General features: G+C 32.5%; 2 protein-coding genes and 1 long non-coding RNA gene across 5 annotated transcripts in view; 2 read left to right on the top strand and 1 right to left on the bottom strand.

The window, feature by feature from the left end:
- LOC144852842 (uncharacterized) overlaps nt 1–26,700 on the top strand; it is a 137,178-nt gene that overhangs the window by 62,025 nt on the left and 48,453 nt on the right. The window lies entirely within an intron of this gene.
- Nucleotides 46–5,767, top strand: LOC144851738 (transcription factor YY2-like). 2 transcript variants are annotated; one of them, XM_078709337.1, is made up of 5 exons: nt 46–604; nt 1,616–1,781; nt 2,165–2,225; nt 2,854–3,012; nt 3,614–5,767. In XM_078709337.1, exons 1-5 carry the CDS (start codon nt 85–87, stop codon nt 3,848–3,850), a joined length of 1,143 nt encoding a protein of 380 aa, XP_078565463.1. In that variant the 5' UTR covers nt 46–84; the 3' UTR covers nt 3,851–5,767. The 2 variants fall into 2 exon arrangements, with proteins under 2 accessions (XP_078565463.1, XP_078565462.1); XM_078709336.1 differs by having other exon boundaries at nt 2,153–2,225.
- LOC144851824 (mitochondrial basic amino acids transporter-like) lies at nt 7,214–26,625 on the bottom strand. Of its 2 annotated transcripts, XR_013614226.1 has the most exons (5): nt 26,397–26,625; nt 14,294–14,337; nt 11,837–11,920; nt 8,037–11,086; nt 7,214–7,987 (listed from the first exon to the last, which is right to left on the bottom strand). XR_013614226.1 is itself a non-coding variant. In XM_078709454.1 (4 exons), exons 1-4 carry the CDS (start codon nt 26,434–26,436, stop codon nt 10,385–10,387), a joined length of 870 nt encoding a protein of 289 aa, XP_078565580.1. In that variant the 5' UTR covers nt 26,437–26,625; the 3' UTR covers nt 7,214–10,384. The 2 variants fall into 2 exon arrangements, 1 of the variants encoding a protein (XP_078565580.1); XM_078709454.1 differs by having other exon boundaries at nt 7,214–11,086.

The following is a 26,700-nucleotide window of genomic DNA, read 5'->3' as shown; positions in this document are numbered from 1 at the left end:
AAATCACGTGATTCTATTGAATATTCATGAGGCGTGCTAGATCCCGCCTTTCAATACAAAACAGGAAGGTTTGCTCAATCCAAGATGGCGTCCGAAGACGAAATAAGTAATACCGACACTGATTTATCTATGGAACACATTGAGGTAGAACATATTCCAGTTGATCACATTATAGAAACAGTTCACGATGATAATATTGTAACTATTCCGGTAGATCAATTAGAAAATGTTGCAACAATTGAAACGGTGGAAACGATTGAAGTTGGTGATGGACAATCGATGATCGCGTTGCAACCACTTGCCGATGACGATCGAGAAGAAATTATTTTACAAACTAGAGAAGAAATTGTAGGTGGTGATATCGATGAATATGGTGCAGCATACATTATTGATACTGTCCCTGTACCCGCTGCAGACGTCGATGTTTTCTCTGAAGAACCAAGCAGTAAAAAAGGCAAACGCAGTGGAAAGAGCCGATCGCGAAAAGTTCTTGCTGGCGGAGACCTAAATTTTGATACGGACAAAGGCACGAGAAAATGGGAGCAAAAACAAGTTCAAATAAAAACTTTAGAGGGAGAGTTTTCTGTAACAATGTGGGCGTCAGGTAGATACATTTTACAATTTTGTTTTAGCCAAAAATTAGTGTTTTTACACTGTTTTTGTGATGTTATTTTTTTGTATGGTAAACGTCACTTAAAAATTGGCTTCGCACGGAATGAAGAAATGCAACGCATTAAATTACTTGACATTATCCATTAATTATTGGAAAGTTGCACAACTTTCAATCACTTTTGTATACATTGACTGTTTAATGTTTAAGTAAATCGCATTAGAACTTCTTATAGTAAAGTTTAAGCTACGTTTCGGCCATTTTTTTCGCCATGTTTTTTTCTCATGGGCGCAGCCATGATAGAAGATGGCGAACAAAAATGGCGATTCGTTCTTGGTGGGTCGACAGGCCTAGCGCTGATTATCGAAAGATTTAATGTGAATATTAACAATCTTTTGACGGATATTCTGTAATTAAGAAATTCACATTTAAGGTAAGCATTATGGGACACCAATAAAAATGCAATTGCCATTTCTGTTTTTGTGAAATCTTAGTGAAAACATTCACTGTTTCAACTAGAAAAATCCAAAATGGCGGACGCTAAGTCTCCCTTCTTGCCAGCTTCCGCCCTGTTAGCTTAATGCAAATTAGATGGGAGGTCGTTTATCAACAGCCAATGAGAGGGTTTGCTTAGGTCAATTCAAACTTAATGACCTCATCAGCTGCTGCTCAAATTTCAAAAACAAAGATTAATTTTCTTTGAAATGAAAATATAATCAGATTTATTTGTTTATATTGCATGCAATGTAGGTAGGCCTATATATTTGTTTGTATTCTTTTTTACAAAAGTATGAGACACTTGATTCTTGAACAAAATTAAAAACCTTAAACTTTACCATTTTATATAACTTACCAATAAATGGTATTTTTTAATAAAAACAATTTATAATTTCCAGTTACTAATGGTAGTGGGTTCATTAATTGCTTAAGCCTTCCATATTTATTAACCTAATATGCTTATGAAAACAATAAAACAAATGATGATTTATTGGCGTTCCTTTTCAGAGGACAAAAAGGAGGATGAAGGCAGTTCATCGGATATTGCATCGGGCCTTTCAGCCCTCAATGACCCACCGGATTACTCTGAATACCTCATGGGTAAGAAGTTACCGCCCGGCGGTATCCCAGGTATTGACCTGAGTGATCCAAAACAGTTAGCAGAATTTGCAAGGTGGGTTAATATCGCTCTAATCTAAATACATATTTAATGTCCATGCATGTCTTAATGTCATTCAAATCTGTTTTATCTGATTTTTATCTGTTATTTATTATTATTTAGTTTGTATATAATTTTTGTCTATGTAAAAAAAGGTCTATTAAGTAACACAATTAGAAATCTTCTCAGTGCATGATCCTTAGCCATCATGATAAATGTATTTATAGTGAGTTGCATTGACTTTGATTTCACAGTTTGATTATAAATATATTATATATTACAGTATAACAATAATTTATTGCATGTTTGTTTGTAACAATTTGTTTTTTATTTTGCATGCTCTTGGTATATTTGGTTGTAATCATTGTTTTCTGCAATAAATAAAGTTTGTCTTCCAGGATCAAGCCCAAGAAACCAAAAGATGATGACATCCCTAGAACAATAGCATGTCCACATAAGGTACGTTAACTCATCTTTTAAATTTTGCCACAGGCTTAAAATTTAAAATACTTATCATAAAACAGTTATCTAGGACAATGTTCTGTAAAACAATGTTTTCCCAGCATCTTAAATTTTGCCACAGGCTTAAAATTTAAAATACTTATCATAAAACAGTTATCTAGGACAATGTTCCGTAAAACAATGTTTTCCCAGCATCAAAAGCACCTTGCGCAGTTTAAAACAAGCAATGAAATGTCAAGAATGGTGTTTGATGTTAACCTACATGCTTATGAGTTAAGTTTAATCTTGCCGAAAATGATTGTATACATAGCAAATGCAATTGATGTGCTACTAAATGAGAACCTAATTTCAGGCAGCAAAATAAAATGTTTGCGGAACGCTGATAAATCTCTGTATTTTTATTTTGTAATTGTTTTAACCTGCTTTAGCAAATAAAGAAACTCAAAAGTCCTTACCCGAGAAGACTTGTTCTACTACCAGGACTAGGGATGAGGAGAGCCACATATTTCAATTTTTATGGCTATTGTTTGTTTATTTAACTACTCGACCACTTGACTCGATATTTTACGGATTTTAAGATCTGCCGTGTTTTATTCAACTTCCTAATTTGATTAAACTTTTACAGGGCTGTTCTAAAATGTTTCGTGACAACTCAGCTATGCGAAAGCATCTCCACACTCATGGCCCCAGGGTGCATGTGTGCGCTGAATGTGGGAAGGCGTTTGTTGAGAGTTCCAAACTGAAGAGACATCAGTTAGTTCACACTGGTGAGAAACCATTTCAGGTATGTGATGTAAAAAAAAGTGTGATATTCCCAAATATGTTAGTAATGATATAATCATCGTGTCCACATCACATAGTTTGATAGTGTAGCCACCTTACCTTACCTAACCTATCCTCTTTGGGCTGAGTGTCCCATAAGGCTACAAGAATCTCCAGTCAATTCTGTTTCTAGCTTCATTCCATGATCTCCAGCCTATTCTATCTCTTTCCCAACCTTCCAGGTGGTTATTGGTCAACCCACCCGACATTTCCCTTCTGGAATACATGATAATGCAGTCATACATTGACATTCAGGATTCATTCTCAGGACATGGCCTATCCACTTCCACCTTCTCATTTTCACTTCATCACTAATTATTTTAACTTTTGTTTTGCTAATTATTTCTGTGTTAGACACAACATATAGCCTTCAGATTTTGTAGACCTTTAAATAATACTTTGTAATACTTTAAATGATGCTTAGGGTAATGGATGATTGATGCATATGAAAAATGGTCTAAGCACTAGGAGCATTAGGAATGCTCTACAAATTCAAAACATTTACTGTACTATTAATGTATCAATTTAGTATTCCCTAACCCATGCTACCTTTTTACTTATAGTGCACATTCGAAGGATGCGGCAAAAGGTTCTCGCTCGATTTCAATTTACGTACACATGTAAGGATTCACACGGGAGATCGTCCTTATGTTTGCCCATTTGATGGGTGCAACAAGAAATTCGCTCAGTCCACCAATTTGAAATCGCACATATTGACACACGCGAAAGCGAAGCAACAAGCACAGCAGCAAACTCAGGTCCAACAGCAAGCTCAGCATCAGTTTGTGCTGCAAATGTAAGCTTGTCGTCATCGAATACAAACATTGATTGCTCTGGATTTCCCGCTCTTTGAATCATTCTATAGTTCACAAAGCTGTTCAAACACTCAATAATCATTTTTATCCTAATCTACCTGTGACAGTAGTTAGCAACTAGCGTTTTAAGGTAATGAAAAGGCACAAACTTGTATATGCGTGCATACTTGCAAATTTGTTCATCATTTTAGGCGGCAAGTACCATTTTAGGTCTGTTCATGAAAATATTATTCAGCAAGAATATATGGTAACAATTTAGTGTTGTTTAACTTTTGCATAAACCTTGGTTCCCACTAGAATGCAACACAAGGATGTGGAGGGCAATGCAAGTGAGTTGAACAATCAAAAGCGTCCCTTCTTCTGATCATTGTGATTAGTTAAATTACGTCCTTCTGTTACACCAAGAGAACCAAGTTTTATGCTGATACCATTTGCTTGTGCATACACCGTAAGAACATCTTTTATACTAGAAAATAATAATGGTACTCCTTACCATAGTTACTGTAGATAATACTATATAATCAAGACATTTGGCCATTACTCATTTTGATTCAGAGTGAGTGTCCTGACTTGAGGGCGAAAATGAAGAACTGGAACCGAAGTGTTCTGTTGTAAATGAAATGTAAAACAAAGAATAAACTTATGTAAATATGCCAATTCATAAACTTGTGATTATTATTACATAAATCACATTATTTTAAACAACTTTCTTTTGTAATGAATTAATTATGTCATATCTGTATATTGATGTATAAAAGAAATGGGTGTTTTGTTCAGGATTATAGAAGTTAAGTAAGCAACGTAAGCAATTGACCAATGATCTTCTGAATTGTCGTTTATTGATTGGTCAAATGGTTGTTTTGTTCAGGATTGTAGAATTTAAGTACATTCTTGTAGCTAATAGTGCCTTCATTTTATTCCTTAATTCTTTATAAACTCATTTATGGGATGATGTTATTTAAAGTGATGTAAATGTCTTTTATTGCTTATGTGTTACAGTACGTACGCCTGGCAGTGATCGTGATAGTCATGTTTGTAATGCTATGCAATGCTCACATGATTGTAAAGTAATAATCACATGATAGGCATATCATGCTCACATGATGATCAAGTTATCATCACAAAGCTACTGCACACTTGCTCCTGCAGGAACTAGACAAAATGTGTAATGCTTGTACCCATTAAATTTGGTATGCTCAAATTGAATACAGATTATAATACAATTTATAATCCCTAGCCGGTTTAATACATCTAGGCAATGATACATTATTGTACTAAATTGATTTATGGTTTTAGTTCAAGATTATATGGGTTAACATGTAGCCTAGAAACTAAAGCATTTTTCATATTGCACTGCCTATATTGTTTATTGCACTGACGACTATTGCATGTCCTATTGAATTGGTTATTGTACTATCGATTGCACTATTACTGTTTTAAAACATAATTGTTTGATACTTTATTATGTTACATTGTCAAGAGAGGGGGACAAGAATATTTAATATTACTCACAGTCTGTTGGTTTCACTTTCAATTACTGTAATAATCTTGCTTGCTCAGAGATGGTCATCATATATTAATGAATGAACCATAGAACTGATAATTAACAAAATCTGTTATGATGAATGAAAGTTAAAGGTAGTAAATGAAATGCTGCTCTATGCATAGCTATGTTGGTTTTAAAAGGAATTTTGTAAATTGGGATAACAAGTTTGGGTAGCAATAATTGTAAAATTTAAATCTTGTTTTCTTTTATTATTTGTGAATGTAAATTTCTTTTTTTAATAAATGTTCTAGTTTTAATTAAAGTATCCATCCTATAGTTTCAATAATGAAGTAAACAAAAAAGGTTGGAAAGAAAAAAATAAATAAATAAATGCAACATACAATGTTTTAAGTGAATTAATGTTCTGGTATTGGTGTTTATATTACCTGTACAGTCTCCTGGATAGACTTGCCAAAATCTTATTTTCCTTTTTATGTTAATATTTCTGTACAAGCGTCGCCAGTCGGGTGTCTAGATTCCAGTACGTATGACAAGCCATGTGTGCCAGAATGTTTTTCTTTATACAGTACCAATATTAAGGCTGAATCGCTGTCTAAAACCTAGCCTATCCCCTGGAAACATAATGCCAGTGAATAAATATTGTATAAAGTATTGTAATATCAAACAAATAGTGAGGTGCAAAGGCAGCTAAAAAATACTTACCCTGGTCGTCGTGCCAAGAATATGTCTGATACTGTAATGTACTACAGTACTAATCAACTCAACTTGTGGAAAGGAATAATTAATTAACAAAAGGGCTAGAAATTTACTTTTCTTATCCACTAGCAATGGTGTCTAACTAGGAACCAACTAGCAAGCAAGTAAGTTTTTTGAAGCAGAAGTCTCAAGTACCTTTGCTTTTAAATTAAACTGTTTTCCCCCTGAAAGTTTTTTAGATTTAAACTAAAATGAAAAATCTACTGCCATTTGCTTATGTGGATTTGAAGCCCTGCATATATTTCTGTATGTATAGGTAATTAATTTAACTGGGACAAATTCCTATACAGTAGTAGCATCGCATCATCAGCAGGAATTTGTGAACAAAATTGCATGATGAATAAAATATAGTACAGTATTAGTATACTGTAATCTTTGAAATGCCAATTGAAGTGAAAATTTCAGACAAGGAAAGTTACATGGATCGAAGTGAGCAACATAAAACATAATTCTCAGAACACAGGCTTTTGTTCAGTGGTACAGCAGGGTGGAGTAAAGCAATGTAAAACACTAACCCAGAATATTTCTCCTCATAACTTGTGCTATTTGAGATTGGCACCTTTTAATTCTTCTTTAGACATCAGCTATTTTACGACAGCATTTTTTGGGCCAACACTTTTTTTAAACCAATTTCAGAAAAAAGGTCATAGAAAGGTCATTATGAATTCATTCATTAGATGTCTTCCAGTGCTTTGGATGGAAAAACTGATAGTGTCATATAATTTATAACCACATTGATTTACTGATCTTCAGTGTAGAGGTCATTTCCCTTATGAAAGAATTTGTTATCTCGTAATTAGTAAAGCAGTATTTCTTGCATGAAAACATTTTACCATATTTATTTCATTGAACCCCTCCTTTGGGACGCTTTGTTGTGTACTGAAGACGTCCCCTTATTAAGGTTCTACTCTATGTTATAAAAGCAATTTACTTGAGTAACTTTTGTAACATAACATCTTTTTCATTATAGTGCAATTATAATAAACTTTAACTGCGTGTATAAACATTGGATAAGTGCAAAAAAAAATTGAGAGTCAAAATATTCATAACAAATCTCAAATACAAAAATGCTAGTGCAAAACATCTTGAAAAGAGGTAACAAGTTTATTTAAATATTGTAAATATGTGCTTATAGAATTGAGGTTTTAGTATGCTATATTTGGCTGCAGCGTTAGAACAAAATTACGACAATGAATCAAATCATCGTAGTCAGTTTCCACTGCATGCAGGACACCCTCTATGGCAGAAAATGTATTTCTTTTGTGCTTTCATGATTGCGTACATCATTTAAAACAGAACTGTAAAATTTAGCGTCTATTAGGGAGATTTTGGTTCATGACAACCTAGGACTGTAAAAATTAATTTTAATTTTGTCATGATGAACCCAAGGAGGGATCACCGGGATCCTAGAATCAATCAACCGTGTGAAACAACTTGACAATAATTGCCAAATGTGAATAATACATCCATGTGATGTCATAAAATGTAGGTCCTAGGTTGTCGCAAAATTGAAAACGCCTTCACCTTGAATAAAAAATTAATATTTAGAAAAAGGCAAAAATGTAATTTTAACACCTATTGTGTTAAAATGATACATGATTGGATATGTCTAAATTAAATACAATATTTATACTACACACATCATAGCATTGGAATTAAATATATTCTACATACAGTGTACTACGTCTATTATAATTTTCAAAATGAGCTACTTAATATATCAATAAATATATAAAATATTTTGTATTCTAAACCTTAAAAAAAAATGGAATATTTATGAACTTAACAGTATAATACTACATTGCAAAATGTATCGGAAAATTGTCAATACACTTTCATGATGCTTATTGAACCTATTGCTTATTATGAATAATTGATATGTTTTTTTTGTAAATTACAACAGTACACAAAATGAGTTGTCACACTGAAGTGAAAGCAACGTATTAGCAAAATGTGTACTGTAGCGTGGGTAAAAAGCAGTCTAAAATAAACTTTGCAGAAATAATAGAAGTTCCCAGTCTTGGCTCGGAGTGCATATGTTTATGAGTGGAATGGACACAATTGAGTTGAGAGCTTCACTGGTTTATAATGAGGTGGAATTGAGTAAAATAGACCAGTACATCTTTTCCAAGAATACAAAAACGCGGCCCATCAGAAAAATATGAGGCTCAGAATATAGCCATAAAGTAGAGCTGATGCCCACTACATGTTGCTTTTTAAATTCTCAACATGTTTACATGTCATGTGATGCATAATGCACCAATCAAATGACAACACTTGATACACTTGCTTGATGCAAAATAATTAAACTTAAGCTCTGTCTACACTATCAAACTAGTTTGACAAAAAAAGTTTGATGTACCCAAATATGGTAGTAATATGACATCATCATGTCCATATATGGGCACATCACATTTTGTTGTCGCTTTAGGATGAATCGAATAAAGATACATAATGAACGAATCAAATGGCAAGTATACACTTGAAGTGTTATAAAATAATTAAGTTAAACTTAAGCAAGCAGATACAATTTACCATAATCAAATACCGATATAAACTAACAAATTTTTTTATCAACCATACATAAACTGCATCTTCTACAGTATTAGAATAATACGGTAGTCAGATTTAATTAAAATTGATAAATAATAAAGTCATCCAAAATAACTACCAACAACATTATAGATATATTGTCCCCCTGAAATTTTTCTTTTTTCTTTTGTTGGGTATGTCATTTTAATGTCCCATAATAATAGTTATTCATTTTGACCAAAAACTGGATTGAAAAAAAAAAATTTACCTGAAACAAAAATGTAATTTAAAACAAAAACAGTCAAATTGGTTGACAGCCAATATGTTTTTGGTACAATTTAACCATATATTTTGTCTTTTTATAAGTGAAAATATTTTTCTATGAAAGTGATTAACTTTATTAATAAATAAATGCCCTATTAATCTTTATTTTTCATGATTTTTGGGGACAATACATCTTTAATAGAATGAGTAAAATGCTGTATGTGGTATATAGTAATACTGTAGTAACTTTCTTTTATTAAAAACATTTTTTCCCCAAGAGCACTAAAAAGTAGATACTAGTAATTTAGATGTTAAACAATAGAAAAAGAAACATAAAAATCTCAACTAACTCTGTGCATAAATTAAATATTAGTAAAAAAATAAATCCTACAGAGTAGTAATATGTTGCACTTAAAAATCTGAACATTGGCTTAGTGTTAGTACTGTTATAATAGTTAGTAGACCTTAAAACAGAAAATAAATATATATAAAATATTAGTAAAATTTATCAACTTAAAAACAACATACATAAAGAAAGAGTACTAAATAAAATAACAAATTAAAATTACTTTATAATATTACAATGATACACCTCTCAATAAGATGACTAAATTTTCTGTAATGTGAAAAGAAAAAGAGATTATTAAATGTATAATATTTCTACTACATATATAAAATGTGCAGTAGTTGCCCAAAGTAACCAAAGCAGGAATTAATCTGAAAATATATCGAATACAGTACTATTATATCTTTTCTTAAATACATTGCATCATACTGAATTAATGTAATTGGATATGAATACAGGTATTCAAATATGAATAACTCTAATAAAGTGAATTTAATTATTGCCTAAAATAAAAAGTTGTTTACTATACGTCATTAATTATTAACCTTACCCTAGAATTTACTTTCAACCAAACTGCTTTACAAATTAGTTTGAAACTCGCAGATATGTATTACATTACCGTATTTATGATACCGTAGTGATGCAGGTATAAGCCCATCCTCGGGTTAAAGCATACCTGTTTCGTCACTAGACCTAAATTTTGTAGGCCTAGAATTTAAATTTGTTTTTTTCTAAAATATACTGTATTACTTGTTGTACAGTATTTTGTATCAAATTATTAAAAAATGAATTATGAACATATGAATCCTAGTTATAGTTTTTGAAATATAGGATATATAGGTTTCCTGCTTAAGCGACTCTCAAGCTGGTATGCCAAATGAAAGTGATTTAATTATACAGTAGTTTTTTGCTGTATGTGCGATGTAAACAAATTGCGCCCTGTATCTGCAAATTTATTAACAATATAGATAAACCATGGAATTCCTTGCAATTTTTACAATACTATAGTCTACATTTTTGTAGTTTTTTGTAGTAGTGATTTTGTGTTCATGTGGTGAGCTTATACCTGCGCCAGAATGGTAATAAAAATACCTAAAAAAATAAGGTATCCATTTTAGCTGTCTTCTTCATCGACTTGCATAAGTTCAAGCGACAGAGACACGACTGTGAACGTTGCAGCATTGACGGGAAAGGCACGTAGTAACGTGGAGCCAAGTCCACGAGTAAATACTTTTATTCCTTCTTCTTTTAAACCACTTCGTATACAATCAATAGTACCGTTGAATTTGTTTTTGCCATGAATTCCGTCAGCTTGGATTCTCGTTTTTATAACATCAACCGGAACTGACGTGACCCATGAGGTCATCCCACCGAACCCACCAGCTAGTAGTAACTCCCAGACCCGCAAGTACTCCTGATTCGACATGTATAAAAACATTTGACAGTATTGATGAAAAGCTGCAAAATATATAGAATAGCCCAACGAATCACGACAAATTGTTAATTTCAAGCCACGAAAACAACCTTTAAATCCCTCATTTTTAAATATTTTCATGATTGCATCAACTGAGTTTTTGTATTCTTTTGGACCATTGCCATTCCCATATCCCTGGAGTTGCAGCCGCGTCTTAGCCAGTTCCATTGGACTACAAATGAATGATTGCAAAAAGCCGGCAGTTCCGCCAGCAATTACTTGAGTGCGTAAAGTTTCCTTCTCAAAAAGTCTTAACACGTTTCCTTGCACACCAAAGACGATTGCATTTATAAAAGCAAGGCCTATAAGGGGCGAGGACATTCCTTTGAAAAGACCAAATACCTGTAGTAAAAAATATCAAGATGGTTAGAATTATTTATGGCATGTACTGAGAATTATACCCTTTTCACATCTGCAAGAAGTAACTTGTAACAAGTTGTAACCTAGTTTGCAAAGTATGAAGACAATTTTGTGAAATTTTGACAGAAAAACACACAAGTGAGAGCCCTGTTCCAAGATAGTTAGATTTTGTTAATGCGCATGTGTACTTGCACTGGAATTGAACTGACCAATCACAGTACATTACGCTAATAATAATATTTAAATTGCGCCCCCAAGTATACAACAATATTCAAGAGATTTCGCAAGGTTTGTGAATGCATGTAAGATGTGTAATAAATCAGGAGATATGTTAAAAGTTGTAGTGTGAAAATGGTATTACTATTAGTTACAGAAAGTATCAATGCTTTGCTATTATAAAATCAGGCAGTTCTCTAATGTAAGATACACATTTAAATATGGCAATATACACAAAAAGAAAACTATACTATAAATTAATAAAATATACAAACCAATAATGGTGTTGGTAGTCTATGCTTACCTGGATAAATGATTATGTTGGTTTGTTGGGAGGCTCCCACTTGAGTGCATAGTTCATGTACTATAGCATTTGTGGTGAGGGGAGTTCAATGAAAGCTTCTATTTTCGATTTAAATTTTGCTTTTCAAGGAGAAAGGTTATTGTTGGTTTATCCAGGTAAGCTATGCACGAAATAAACTACAATAACTACAAACAAAAGCAGTGAGAACATACCGATTCCTTTCTTATAATTGTTGAAAAACAGTTAATGATTCCAGAATATCTAGGATTGTGATAACTCTGTGCTTGCAATCTCACCTACCAAAAAAAAAAAATTTGTTAATGTTTAAAGTTGAGAATTATTAAAGATATCCTCCAAACAATAAAGGTGAATAAAATCCAAACATTGAATACGCCATTTTGTAGATTTAATAAAGTTATTCACTTATTGCCCTTTGCAATAACCGGCAATTTTCTAGTAGAATTTTAATTTTCTAGTTGAAAATATCAAAACTTGTGATTTTTAAAAAATAGTTATTATTAGTGTAGTATTATTTTACATTGATTACCATTGATTACTTGTTTTGTGTTAGTAGTAATAACGATAATAATAATAATGCGATAATAATAGTAACTAATAATAATAACAGAAAAATGAATTTTAACAATTTTAATCAGAACAGTATCACAATTTCGATTTTAATGTCTTAGTAAATGGTACTGTCCTTTTTTGTGTACAGGTTAATAGTTTTTTGCTATTATACTTTGATTTTATAATCTTTTATGACTATTGACGTTCAGTATAAGATTTTAATGTTTTTATTATTGTACAATTTGTATATGTAATTTACTCTCAGCTCAATTCAATGTATATATTACAATGAGTAGAATGAATAAACCAGAAATGAATTAGTAAATGTATGGAAAGCTTGATCTGACAATTCTGTAAATAATGTAACTTTTCGTAGAGTTAATTTATCAAAAATGTACTTGCGTGTTAGGTGGGTCAATTGCTCATTTATTTTAGTTAGGGGTTTTTAAGACAAAGTTTGATGGCGGATGAATTAGTAAATGTCTAGCCTTGTAATTTTGCTTTTATTTCAGGCCTTATGCTAAGGGGAATACCCTTAAAATTTAAAAATTATCTTTGCAGTCAAGTGAATATTAATTCAAAGGAAATCCTTAAATCTATTGTCTAAGTACCATTAGTTAATACTTAGAATTTAAGGAAAAAAATAGAATATAAAATAAGTGTGATTGGTGAATATTCAGACACAAGCATGAATTAGAAAAGGTTGATTTTTCAGGAGGAATTTCAATTAACACAAAGTTCTTCTCTAGCATAACAAAATTACTGCACTGCAGAATTCGGTTTTTGTTCTTTTGATTGAGTGAAGGCTACAATCACGGTCTGATCTTTTGTATGTACAAACACTTAAAAAACCACACTAGATTTTCAAGGACAAGTTTGTAGCAATTATAGTTTGAAAAAAAGTGTGATGTGCCCAAATATGGTAGTGATATGATATCATATGGCCACATCACACAAAATTTGATAGTGTAGACAGAACTTTATTCAAAGTTGATTATTATCGGAATAGTATTACGAAACAACAAAAAGCGGGTTTCTACCGAGAGCCAAAATTGGTTAATACTAAATGTTCAACTATCCAAATAACTGATTACAGTATAAAGGTATTCTCAAAATAACATTTAAAAATGCCAACTCATGCATGTTATATTTTCATAGCTCTTCTAATTCTATCATCATTACTGACTTACTACCCATATAACTATTATTATTGAATAAATGTTTATTGTAGTGTATACATGTAGCTCTATCCCAAGTTTTATAATTTTCAGATTGAATAATTTGATAGTGTTACCATCTACAGTAGCTTATAATGAATACTTCTGACACTAGCATTGTGAGTACAGCGCACCATTTGTAGTTGGCAGATTAAATTTAATCTAATTTAGTAGGGGGTATCAAAGAATAGTGGACCACCTTCTACGACTAGCACAATTGTTGTCATTAATTTGGAGTATTTTAAAAGTACAGGCCCCCTCCCCCACCAATGTACAACCAACTTTAAATACTTAAAAATACTTAATTGTGGGGTATTGTTAAATATCCTTCCTTCTTTAACCTCCGACCATTTCCATTTTATAATATTAATTTATGCTTGTTTTTGTTTAAATTAGATAGAATGAGAGTTATTTTATTTGGCATACTGTGTGGCAGATGGTAAAGTGTACAGAATAAACACAGTCCGTCGATATTTAGTAAATAATATTGAGCTGTTGACTTTTTTCTTTTAATGGTTTTAATAGGCTACATTATGATAGTATTAATACTATTAGCTTTCACTACTATGCCTGGATATCTTGATTCCTCAATTGGTTGTTGTACAGAACAGTTTTGTGATAATGAAAGTACAGTAGTTTGCGAGGCTTGATATTTTTCAAAAGATGGTATTAATAGGGTAATGATTGTTTATTAATTGCACTGTATAGTGCTGACAATAAAACATAGTAGTAATCCAAGTTTAGAAAGAAATGATGAATCTAGTGGTCTAAAAATACAAATGTTTTAAAATTATATATTCAGTTTGGGTTCAGCAAAATATAATAATGGTGGATAGAATAGTAAAATATCTAGATTTGACAATGAAAATATACAATACTTACTTTAACAGTGTCAAATGGATGGCCTACCAACACACCTGCTGCTCCTAAAAAACAAAATAAACCACTCAGAATTAAAACCTTCTTACAGTATTTATACATTACTACAAAATGTTTTACCTTGAGGAGACCCACGTATCTGATACCGGTATGGTATTAGAACTGCAACCAGACATGAGTAGGGAGGCTGTGTGGGGATTAGTCAGTCTTAGGCTAAAGCACACCTAAAACCCATTTACAAAGAGTACAATGAATGAGACTGGTGGGTCGGTTGGTCCCTAAAACATAAAAGGGCACAAGAGGTTGGGTCTGTGCTGTTTGGTGGAAATAGCATTGATCCAGGATACATAACCATTGAGGAATTATTTATCTAAGTCATTCCTCCATGATATAGCATGGAAGGTGTGCAGCGGCATGTACAATAGGTTGTTTGATTATCGTAAAAGGGTGTATTGTATGCACTTGGTGCCCCAGCGAATTATTATTTATTAACAAAAACCAGTACTGTACGGTTGGTAAGGTTCCAGCCTGACCACTTTTTGACAGAGGCCTTTGACCACCCTGTTCCTTTTTCTTGCAACAACCTCACCACTTAATTTGTCATGGCTGCAGCACTGAAAATGTGTGTTATTTTTACAAGTACAGGGAATCTTTGTGGTCAATCGAAAAACGTGAATGAAAAAAAAGATCTATTGTAATTCTATAATCCTCCTTCTCAAGTGTGTTCTCAGTCATTACCATTGAAAAGCCTTGAACCATTCTTATCTGTTAGTCAGTGATAATACTTGTACAATATTTGCTTAAATTGACAGCTTATCAAAAGTCTGATTATTTTTTGTCAATGCAGTTTCTTTTGTGCAGCGGGAGATACCTTAGATAATGATGTACTGGTTCCATTATTATATTTTGTAAATTCAATAGGTTTTACCATTAAAGTAATCTGTTTTTATTTTGTTATTAAAACCAACACACATATTAGATTAACAATATAAATAAATTATCCATAAATAAGATATATTACTTTTCCTCAAATCAAATATACATAGTAAAAATAAAATAAACTAGAATTGAATTCGTCACTTTGACGAATTATAGGTGATCATTTTTATCATTTTACTGAAATTAATTTTTTTTAAAACATGCACGTACGTTAACATACGATCGGAAAATGTTGATGTATGCCATCCTATTATATGCTTATAGTGCTGAGTTGTGCCTATATGCCATATACAATATGTACAGTATATACTGTATATCTATATACAGTGTAGCATAGGTGAAATTGCGGGACACATGTTCTAATTTTTTGGCATGATGACGTTATCAAACTAAACTTTAAGATGACAATTTCGAAAGATAATTAATTGAGCAAAAAAATATAAGATTTGGAAAAAAAATTGGCACGTAGAAGCGCTGTGCGCGCTCTTTGAATTGTGTATAACTTTGACGAAAAATATGAAAAAACTACTTTTTCACTTCAACTGGCCATAAGTTAACGTCACAACATCCGATAGGCTTAATTTTTATATGAATTAATATCTACATTTCATCAGCTTTCATAATAAATTATAATCATCAAGGTAACCTTCAATTCTGAAGAGCTGTAAGATATTCAAATTTACTGCGAAGGTGAAATTACACGGCCTACGTTATTCAAGTTTTTAGGCGTGATGACGTCATTAAAATGAAGATAGTGTCAACTCATGATAAAGATAATTAATTAAGCAAGCACATACTGAAAGTTGTGCGAAATTCGAGCACACATAACCAAGATGCGCTCTGTTGAATGTGATAATCTACACAAAAAGATAACAAATCCTAATTTTTAAATTCAAGTGGCCATTTGATGACGTCAAAACATTTTGTACGTAAAATGTGTACATGAATTCATATCTACAACTCAATGGCTTCCAGAATAAGTTAAAAAAATCGGGGGTCATCTTGCATTCTGAAGAATTATTTTCATTTTAAAAAAGACCTATTTTTCACCATTTTCAGAACTTTTGTAAAATAAATGTGCGCATTTTGTCATTTTTAACGTGCTCGTATAGCGTTATTTTAAGTCGGAACTGACTCAAATTTGGTGAATGTACTAAGGATGGTGAGTAGAATGAGATTTGTAAAAAAAATTCATATTTTTTACGCTTTTTAAGTATCGCGCGCGCAAAAACGCATTTTTGCGCAGTAATTTTTTGAAACACGCAAATGGCCTAATTCATGCTCTAAATTGATCAAAACTTAATTTTGAGCGTTTTAAATTTTTAACGCGCGATATCACGCGCATGAACCTACGTGCGCGTGCGTTTTTATTTGCTAATATTTTTACCCTTGATCTGAAGTTTACGTGTAGTGAATTTCATTAATATGTGATAATGAATTATGGAGATATGATTGATAATGTGATTTCGCAAAATGGCGTATAAATGTCGTCACGGATGAGTGATCACGCTGGAAAGCTTATTAGGATTAAGTTGTATTATTTGAAAGATATTCTGAAATTTTTGTAATCATTGACATTAAACTTTTTGAGATAATTGTTACACAAAATAGTGTACAGAAACAATAAAAAGAAAAAAAAAAAAAAAAAAAAAAATAATAACTAGAATTTAATTCGTCACTTTGACGAATTATAGGTGATCATTTTTATCATTTTACTGAAATTAATTTTTTTTAAACATGCACGTACGTTAACATACGATCGGAAAATGTTGATGTATGCCATCCTATTATATGCTTATAGTGCTGAGTTGTGCCTATATGCCATATACAATATGTACAGTATATACTGTATATCTATATACAGTGTAGCATAGGTGAAATTACGGGACACACATGTTCTAATTTTAGTAAAAAGGTTCATCTGGATCACTGTATAGTATTCAAGTAAATTTTCGTTTGGATGATCCAAAGTCAAATAAAAATCGTAAGGCTTACGTTTTTTACTCTAGCTTTCGCTGGTCAACGACGCAGCTTAATCATGAGTGAGTCTCTGTGACTTGGACTTGTTACCATTAGATTTCGTATATGGTATAGCGCCATCTATAGATCGTTCAGGTTTTCCCAAATGGGATTGTCGGGGCCTCCTCTTTAGTAAGTTATTGTACAATTTTGGGAGTTCCAAACCGCCGTCATCTCTGTTCATAGTGTTACCATGTTTTCTTATTTTTATTGATTCTTTTATTTTTCTGTCTTTCCATTTGGGAAAACCTGAACGATCTATAGATGGCGCTATACCATATACGAAATCTAATGGTAACAAGTCCAAGTCACAGAGACTCACTCATGATTAAGCTGCGTCGTTGACCAGCGAAAGCTAGAGTAAAAAACGTAAGCCTTACGATTTTTATTTGACTTTGGATCATCCAAACGAAAATTTACTTGAATACTATACAGTGATCCAGATGAACCTTTTTACTAATGTTCGTAGAGGATTTGGACAGGAAACGGTGAAATTTATACGCCACTATGAAAACATTCAAAAGAAAGTTTCGCGCCTTAGAAATCACAGGGTGTTCAGTTTACGTTGCAAAAACTTGGGCATAACGCCTACAAGTTTGAAGTTGAGAGTGCCGATCAAGACTGAAAAGGGAAAAAAGATAATCAAACATGCAGAAAAACTACTCTTAAACGAAAGAATCAATGACGATAAGGTATACCAAGCCTTAAACCACAACCCTACCAAAAGATACAAAACACAGTATGTTAAAATATTAAAACGGCTCCTAGATGAAAAGAAAATTAGCAATAAAGAGAAAGCTACTTTATTTCCAACTGAGGAAATCACACCAAGGTTATACTGTTTACCCAAAATCCACAAACCTGATGTTCCACTACGACCTATTGTGGATTGCATAAATACCATTTACTATAACTTGGGCAAAAAATTAGCTGAAATCCTCTCTCCGTTGGTTGGCACCTCCTGCCACCACGTCGACAATTCAAAACAACTAGTTGAGGAACTAATCACGCTTGACATTCCTGAAAATCACACATTTGTCTCGTTTGACGTAGTGTCTCTTTTCACAAAAACCCCTACCGAAGAAGCCATAGAAATAGTAGAAAGGAGACTTTCACAAGATAAAACACTGAAAAAACGCACAAACATGGTCATCAGAGATATAATAGATTTACTATCACTTGTAATTAATACCACTTATTTCAGCTTCCAGGAAAAAATATATAAACAGATTGGCGGTATTGCCATGGGCAGTCCCATCAGCCCGATCGTTGCAAATCTGTATCTGGAGGACTTAGAAGAAAAAGCACTGAAAACAGCACCAGACGGAATGAAGCCAACATATTGGAAAAGGTATGTTGACGACATATTAGCTCTCATTCCAGAGGGATCAGCGGAACATCTAAACTCACACTTAAACACAATTGACAAAACAGGTAACATAAAATTTACAACTGAACATATGTCTAACAATACATTACCCTTCTTAGACATCATAATTACACTGAACAATGGAGACCTACGTGCACGTGCGTTTTTATTTGCTAATATTTTTACCCTTGGTCTGAAGTTTACGTGTAGTGAATTTCATAAATATGTGATAATGAATTATGGAGCTATGATTGATAATGTGATTTCGCAAAATGGCGTATAAATGTCGTCACGGATGAGTGATCACGCTGGAAAGCTTATTAGGATTAAGTTATATTATTTGAAAGATATTCTGAAATTTTTGTAATCATTGACATTAAACTTTTTGAGATAATTGTTACACAAAATAGTGTACAGAAACAATAAAAAGAAAAAAAAAAATAATAATAACTAGACATGTAACTCGTCACTTTGACGAGTTTGGTTTTCCGCCGCGCAAGTGGTGCAACATGAACGTGTAACGACGTACCTTACCGTACCGAACATTAAGGGGATAGGTTGAGGACAAAAGGAAGTGTCCACGTTGGCATTATGACCTGAACTGAAGAATATGATATGTTTTTATTGCTGAATTCTATTAGTTTGATTCATATATAGTATACACAGTATAATCTGTATCCATATCACATACAGTGTAGAATAGGTGAAATTACGGGACCCGCTATTTATTGCAATTTTTAACATGGCGACGGCATCAAAATGAAATACAAAGATAGCAATTTCGGAAGGATATTATCTCAGCAACAACATATTAACGTGCAAAAGAAATTTGAATACGTGAAATATTGATGCGCGCTCTTTTAAATGCAATGAATTATGACGCAAAAGATGAAAATACGACTTTTTTCATTTAACTGGCCATATGATGACGTCACAACATCCGATTGGCAAAATTTTCACATGATTTCGTATCTAAAATCCAATAGCTTCCAGAAAACGTTTTAATCGTGATTATCAAATTTTATTCTTACGAGCTATAACAGATTAAAATTTACTTTAAAGATGAAATTAATGCCACACGTAATTTAAATTTTTAGGAATGATGACGTCAAAAAAAATAAAATATTTATAATTCATGCGAAAGACAGTTGATTGACCTAGACAATATCAAAATTTGGGTGAAAATGGAAAACGGATAAGTGGAGATGCGCTCTATTCAATCTGGTGAGCTATGACGAAAGATACAAAAATCCTAAATTTTATATTCGCGTGGCCATACGATGACGTCACAATGTCCGGTTAGCCATATTAATACCTGATACGATATCTACAACTCATCTACTTCCAGAATATGCCATCCACAAAAAGTTGACCGTCTAGTTTAGAAATTACGATTGTTTAAAAAAATGCATATTTTAAACGAATTTTTTAACCTTTTCATAAAAAACGCGCGCAAATTGTCCAATTCGACGTGCTCGTATGACGTATCTTTAAGTCGAAATTGTTTAAAATTTGGTAAAATTACTAGAAAAGGCTGGAAAAACATAAATCACGCGAAAAAAATACGTTTTCAATGCTACGTGCGCACCGCACACGTAAAAATGTGCGCACGCGTGGGAATTTTTGACATGCTTAAAACGACATGAAACGCGTAGAAAATTGATTATAAATTAATTTTGCGCATTTTGAAATTTTAAATGCGCGTGCGCGCGTAACTTTGTGTAAAACACGCAATTTTTTTTCCACAGAAAGTTAGCGCATGATATAAATTAAACTTTTGGAAAGTTTCAATATAAAATGTTATTTGGTTTTCGACCTATGTTAAATAGAAGGAAATCGTTAAATCACGCGTAAGTCACGTTGCGCAATTGTAAACGTCATGAAAAGCTTCGCAGTACATCTTCATGTGCATGACGATATGTTGAGAAAGTTACAAAATGTTATGTTTGCAAGTTTTAGAGAAAAGCGTTCCACAAAAATCATACAGAAAGAAAGAAGATCAAGAAAAAGATGTTGATTTCGTACAATCACAAGAGGTTTTCCTGCAACTTCGTTGCGGAAAACCAACTAGAATTTAATTCGTCACTTTGACGAATTATAGGTGATCATTTTTATCATTTTACTGAAATTAATTTTTTTAAACATGCACGTACGTTAACATACGATCGGAAAATGTTGATGTATGCCATCCTATTATATGCTTATAGTGCTGAGTTGTGCCTATATGCCATATACAATATGTACACTATATACAGTGTAGCATAGGTGAAATTACGGGACACACATGTTCTAATTTTTTGGCATGATGACGTTATCAAACTAAACTTTAAGATGACAATTTCGAAAGATAATTAATTGAGCAAAAAAATATAAGATTTTGAAAAAAATTTGGCACGTAGAAGCGCTGTGCGCGCTCTTTGAATTGTGTATAACTTTGACGAAAAATTTGAAAAAACTACTTTTTCAATTCAACTGGCCATATGTTAACGTCACAACATCCGATAGGCTTAATTTTTATATGAATTAATATCTACATTTCATCAGCTTTCATAATAAATTATAATCATCAAGGTAACCTTCAATTCTGAAGAGCTGTAAGATATTCAAATTTACTGCGAAGGTGAAATTACACGGCCTACGTTATTCAAGTTTTTACGCGTGATGACGTCATTAAAATGAAGATAGTGTCAACTCATGATAAAGATAATTAATTAAGCAAGCACATACTGAAAGTTGTGCGAAATTCGAGCACACATAACCAAGATGTGCTCTGTTGAATGTGATAATCTACACAAAAAGATAACAAATCCTAATTTTTAAATTCAAGTGGCCATTTGATGACGTCAAAACATTTTGTACGTAAAGTGTGTACATGAATTCATATCTACAACTCAATGGCTTCCAGAATAAGTTAAAAAAATCGGGGGTCATCTTGCATTCTGAAGAATTATTTTCATTTTAAAAAAGACCTATTTTTCACCATTTTCAGAACTTTTGTAAAATTAATATGCGCATTTTGTCATTTTTAACGTGCTCGTATAGCGTTATTTTAAGTCGGAACTGACTCAAATTTGGTGAATGTACTAAGGATGGTGAGTAGAATGAGATTTGTAAAAAAAATTCATATTTTTTACGCTTTTTAAGTATCGCGCGCGCAAAAACGCATTTTTGCGCAGTAATTTTTTGAAACACGCAAATGGCCTAATTCATGCTCTAAATTGATCAAAACTTAATTTTGAGCGTTTTAAATTTTTAACGCGCGATATCACGCGCATGAACCTACGTGCGCGTGCGTTTTTATTTGCTAATATTTTTACCCTTGACCTGAAGTTTACGTGTAGTGAATTTCATTAATATGTGATAATGAATTATGGAGATATGATTGATAATGTGATTTCGCAAAATGGCGTATAAATGTCGTCACGGATGAGTGATCATGTTGGAAAGCTTATTAGGATTAAGTTATATTATTTGAAAGATATTCTGAAATTTTGGTAATCATTGACATTAAACTTTTTGAGATAATTGTTACACAAAATAGTGTACAGAAACAATAAAAAGACTAGACATGTAACTCGTCACTTTGACGAGTTTGGTTTTCCGCCGCGCAAGTGGTGCAACATTAACATTAAGGGGATAGGTTGAGGACAAAAGGAAGTGTTCACGTTGGCATTATGACCTGAACTGAAGAATATGATATGTTGTTATTGCTGAATTTTATTATTTAAATTCATATATAGTATACACAGCATAATCTGTATCCATATCACATACAGTGTAGAATAGGTGAAATTACGGGACCCGATATTTATTGCAATTTTTAACATGTTGACGGTTTTAAAATGAAACGCGAAGGTAGCATTTCCGAAAGGAAATTATCTCAGCAACAACGTATCAGCGTGTAGAAGAAATTTGAATACGTGAAATATTGATGCGCGCTCTTTTAAATGTAATGAATTATGACGCAAAAGATGAAAATACGACCTTTTTTATTTAACTGGCCATATGATGACGTCACAACATCCGATTGGCAACATTTTTACATATTTTCGTATCTACAATCCAATAGCTTCCAGAAAAAGTTTTAATCGTGATTATCACATTTTATTCTTACGAGCTATAACAGATTAAAATTTACATTAAAGATGAAATTAATGCCACACGTGATTTACATTTTTAGGCATGATGACGTCAAAAAAATTAAAATATTTTTAACTCCTGCGAAAGATAGTTGATTGACCTAGACAATATCAAAATCGGGGTGAAAATGGAAAACGGATAAGTGGAGATGCGCTCTATTCAATGTGGTAAGCTATGACGAAAGATACAAAAATCCTAAATTTTATATTCGCGTGGCCATACGATGACGTCACAATGTCCGGTTAGCCATAATAATACCTGATACGATATCTACAACTCATCTACTTCCAGAATATGCCATCCACAAAAAGTTGACCGTCTAGTTTAGAAATTACGACTGTTTAAAAAAAGGCATATTTTAAACGAATTTTTTAACCTTTTCATAAAAAACGCGCGCAAATTGTCCAATTCGACGTGCTCGTATGACGTATCTTTAAGTCGAAATTGTTTAAAATTTGGTAAAATTACTAGAAAAGGCTGTAAAAACATAAATCACGCGAAAAAAATATGTTTTCAATGCTACGTGCGCACCGCACACGTAAAAATGTGCGCACGCGTGGGAATTTTTGACATGCTTAAAACGACATGAAACGCGTAGAAAGTTGATTATAAATTAATTTTGCGCATTTTGAAATTTTAAATGCGCGTGCGCGCGTAACTTTGTGTAAAACACGCAATTTTTTTTCCACAGAAAGTTAGCGCATAATATAAATTAAACTTTTGCAAAGTTTCAATTTGAAATGTTATTTGGTTGTCGAGCTATGTTAAATACGAGAAAATCGTTAAATCGCGCGTACGTCACGTTGCGCAATTGTAAGCATCATGAAAAGCTTCGCTTGACGACGTTACATAAATGTCAAAATGTCAACATAGTTAAAAAAATGTTATGTTTGCAAGTTTTAGAGAAAAGCGTTACACAAAAATCATACAGAAAGAAAGAAGATGACAAAAAAGATGATGATTTCGTACAATCACAAGAGGTTTTCCTGCAACTTCGTTGCGGAAAACCAAAAAAAAATAAAGATTTCATACAATAACAATAGGTGATCATTTAGCATTCTAAATGATCACCTAATAAAGATTTTATACAATAACAATAGGTGATCATTTTATTCTAAATGATCACCTAATAAAGATTTTATACAATAACAATAGGTGATCATTTTATTCTAAATGATCACCTAATAAAAATAATAAAAATTTAACAACATAGTAAGTGTATAGTTTTTATTATACATGGTTTCTAAAAAATGTTGGTAGTCGGTATATATAGTAAAACAAATGGATTAATAAATTATCCATAAATGAATTAATTTCCCACAAGTCAAATATATTGCGATAACAATTTAACAACATAGTAAGTGTATAGTTTTATTATAAGTTGTTTCTAAAAAAATGGTGGTAGTCTGAATAGTAACAAAAAATGGACACCAACGTATAATGGGATACAAGCCAGATTTTCTACATTACTGTAAGTAACCAGGGATGTATAAAAATAAACCTCCCTACTGTACACTACAGTCACTACTGTGCTTAACCCCACTATATTAATTTCAGTATGCTACAGTAGGCCTGTTAAATCATATCATTATGAATACTAACAGCTGTGTACAAGGTCTTCTATTATAGTCACATTACCACATAATATTATTATTAGTATGTGATACTGAATGTGCTACAGCCTTGAGGAATCTTTCATCATACGATCTTGTTTCCTTTAATCCATTTCGGTCAACGATCTCAAAAAAAGACAAATTAAACCTAGATGTGAATTTCCGGGAAGATAAGCAGAATATTGACCAAATTTGTCGGGGGAAAAAACAAACAAAAATTAATAAAACAAACAAATAAAATAATTTGCTCTCAGGAATATATATTTCCCTCAGCATAATAAATACTTAAGTTTGCCATATATTATGGGGGGGGGGGGGTGTGTAGGGATTGCAACGGGTGCGTACGCACCTCAAATTGCAAAAGGTCCACATTTTATAGGGTCTTAAAATAAATCTGTAGTGTATACATTATATTATGAAAATGGTCCACAATATATTAATCCGCACCCACACAAATAAAATCCTGCGTACGGCCCTGAAGTATATGCAAAGTAAAGATACAAATTTCTATCTAGACACTTATCTATCTACACTTTCTAAAACAATAGAAACTGGTTGTAGAACAGAAGCAAACAGTACCACATTAGCCTACTAAACTATTTAAGCCTTAAAAAATAATAACATAGCAACTAAATATGTAGCTGAGAAAATGTTTTTTTAAAAAGGCTTAAAATTAAAATAATTTGCACAGCCTAAATATAGGTCACTGAAATTGAAAAACTTGAAGAAGCTATGTCATTACCCTGTGCTGTTTGTTAAGTTAATTCTCTACTTCTGTATTATATGTACTATGGACTTTATAAATACCGTACTTTTTTAATATAAACACTCAAACATTCAAGTGCATACTTTTAAAACTCAATACCAGTAGCTTTAGAAAACCTTAGTTACAGTACATCTTAAAAATATGTATTTTATGGTATTAGATTTTTAGTTTCAATTCAGTCAGCCAGAGTGAGCCAGACTCAGCCTTTCTGTTCCATGGTAGGGCATCTCTATCAAACTGTGTATACCTTGTGAAACATTTCTCCTACTGTGTTGGTGATTTTTTTTTTATATTTACCATCTTCACCTAACATTGTACAGTATTTGGAATAGGATCAGCTGGTCAAATATTTTGTATAATAATACAGGGTAATTGCAAATCTTTGACATTCAATACACACACACACAGTCTGTTATCTTATTTTAACACTTGTCTTTAGTCTGATATCAGTTAAATATAAAGCAAAGAAATATTATCTACCATATTGTAGGTACTGCATTATTACATAGAAATTACCTGATAATATTGATACTCCGATGTCCTATGATTGTTATCAAAGAAAATATTTATTTATCAAAATAATAGATACAGGAATATGTTATTAGAAATGTTCTTTTTTCCAAACCAACAATTAGTATGTAAACTAACCTTGACAGTTTCGCTGTTAGTTTACATACTAATTGTTGGTTTGGAAAAAAGAACATTTCTAATAACTTATTACTACAAAGCAGATGAACATTTTCAATCATGATACAGGAATATGTCTACATTCCAGTCGCCTTAGCTAAATTATTATATATACTGTAGGCCAATTCAATTGGGAATGTAATGTAGGCTTAGGCTACATCTGACAATTAAACAGAGAGATTTTGGGACTGTTAATTACGATAATTTCATAATGGCCCAGGCCTACAAACAGCTTCTGTAAATAAAGCAAGTGTGAAAAAAAATTCTAGCTAATTCAAGAAATGCTATAGGCCTAGGCCTAGACTGCATTTTATTCCTGATTTTATTACAAAAAAAATACATTTAAAACATCCGACATAGGCTAGGCCTAGGCCAAGTTAATTCGGATATTTAATTAATATAGGACTAGCCTAGGCTAGGCCTAAAATCTCCTAGCCAGGCTTTAGGCTAGCCTAATTACTTAGTAAAGACAGAGACCAACTAAACTAGGCATAGGCTACTAGCTAGGCCTAGTACTAGGCTATAGATAGGCCTAGGCCTAGTAGTACTAGTATGGTATTAATTTAAACTTACCTCCAAAACAACCAGCGATAAAATCATGAATGTGTGCCATTCTCTTTCTACACAAGACAGAGGAGCCTTGGGTGTTATCATGTATGTGAAAATGTAATGCTGTGATGATAAAACATTCGGGAAAACACACAAGGCCTAGCCTAGCTAGGCTGGGCCTAACATGAATTCAGAAATTATGAGGGAGTGGATGCTGCACTACCGGCGGTGGTACTGCGAGTGTCGCGGTGTGTGTCGTCTGTTTTTTCGGCACACACGAGTTGTCACACGAAAAAAAAAATCATACATTTCTTTTTTTTTCAATAAA

The sequence above is a fragment of the Antedon bifida genome, chromosome 9 (assembly GCF_963402885.1).
Source record: "Antedon bifida chromosome 9, ecAntBifi1.1, whole genome shotgun sequence".
Classification (NCBI taxonomy): domain Eukaryota; kingdom Metazoa; phylum Echinodermata; class Crinoidea; order Comatulida; family Antedonidae; genus Antedon; species Antedon bifida.
This window is presented reverse-complemented; position numbering and strand designations above follow the sequence as displayed.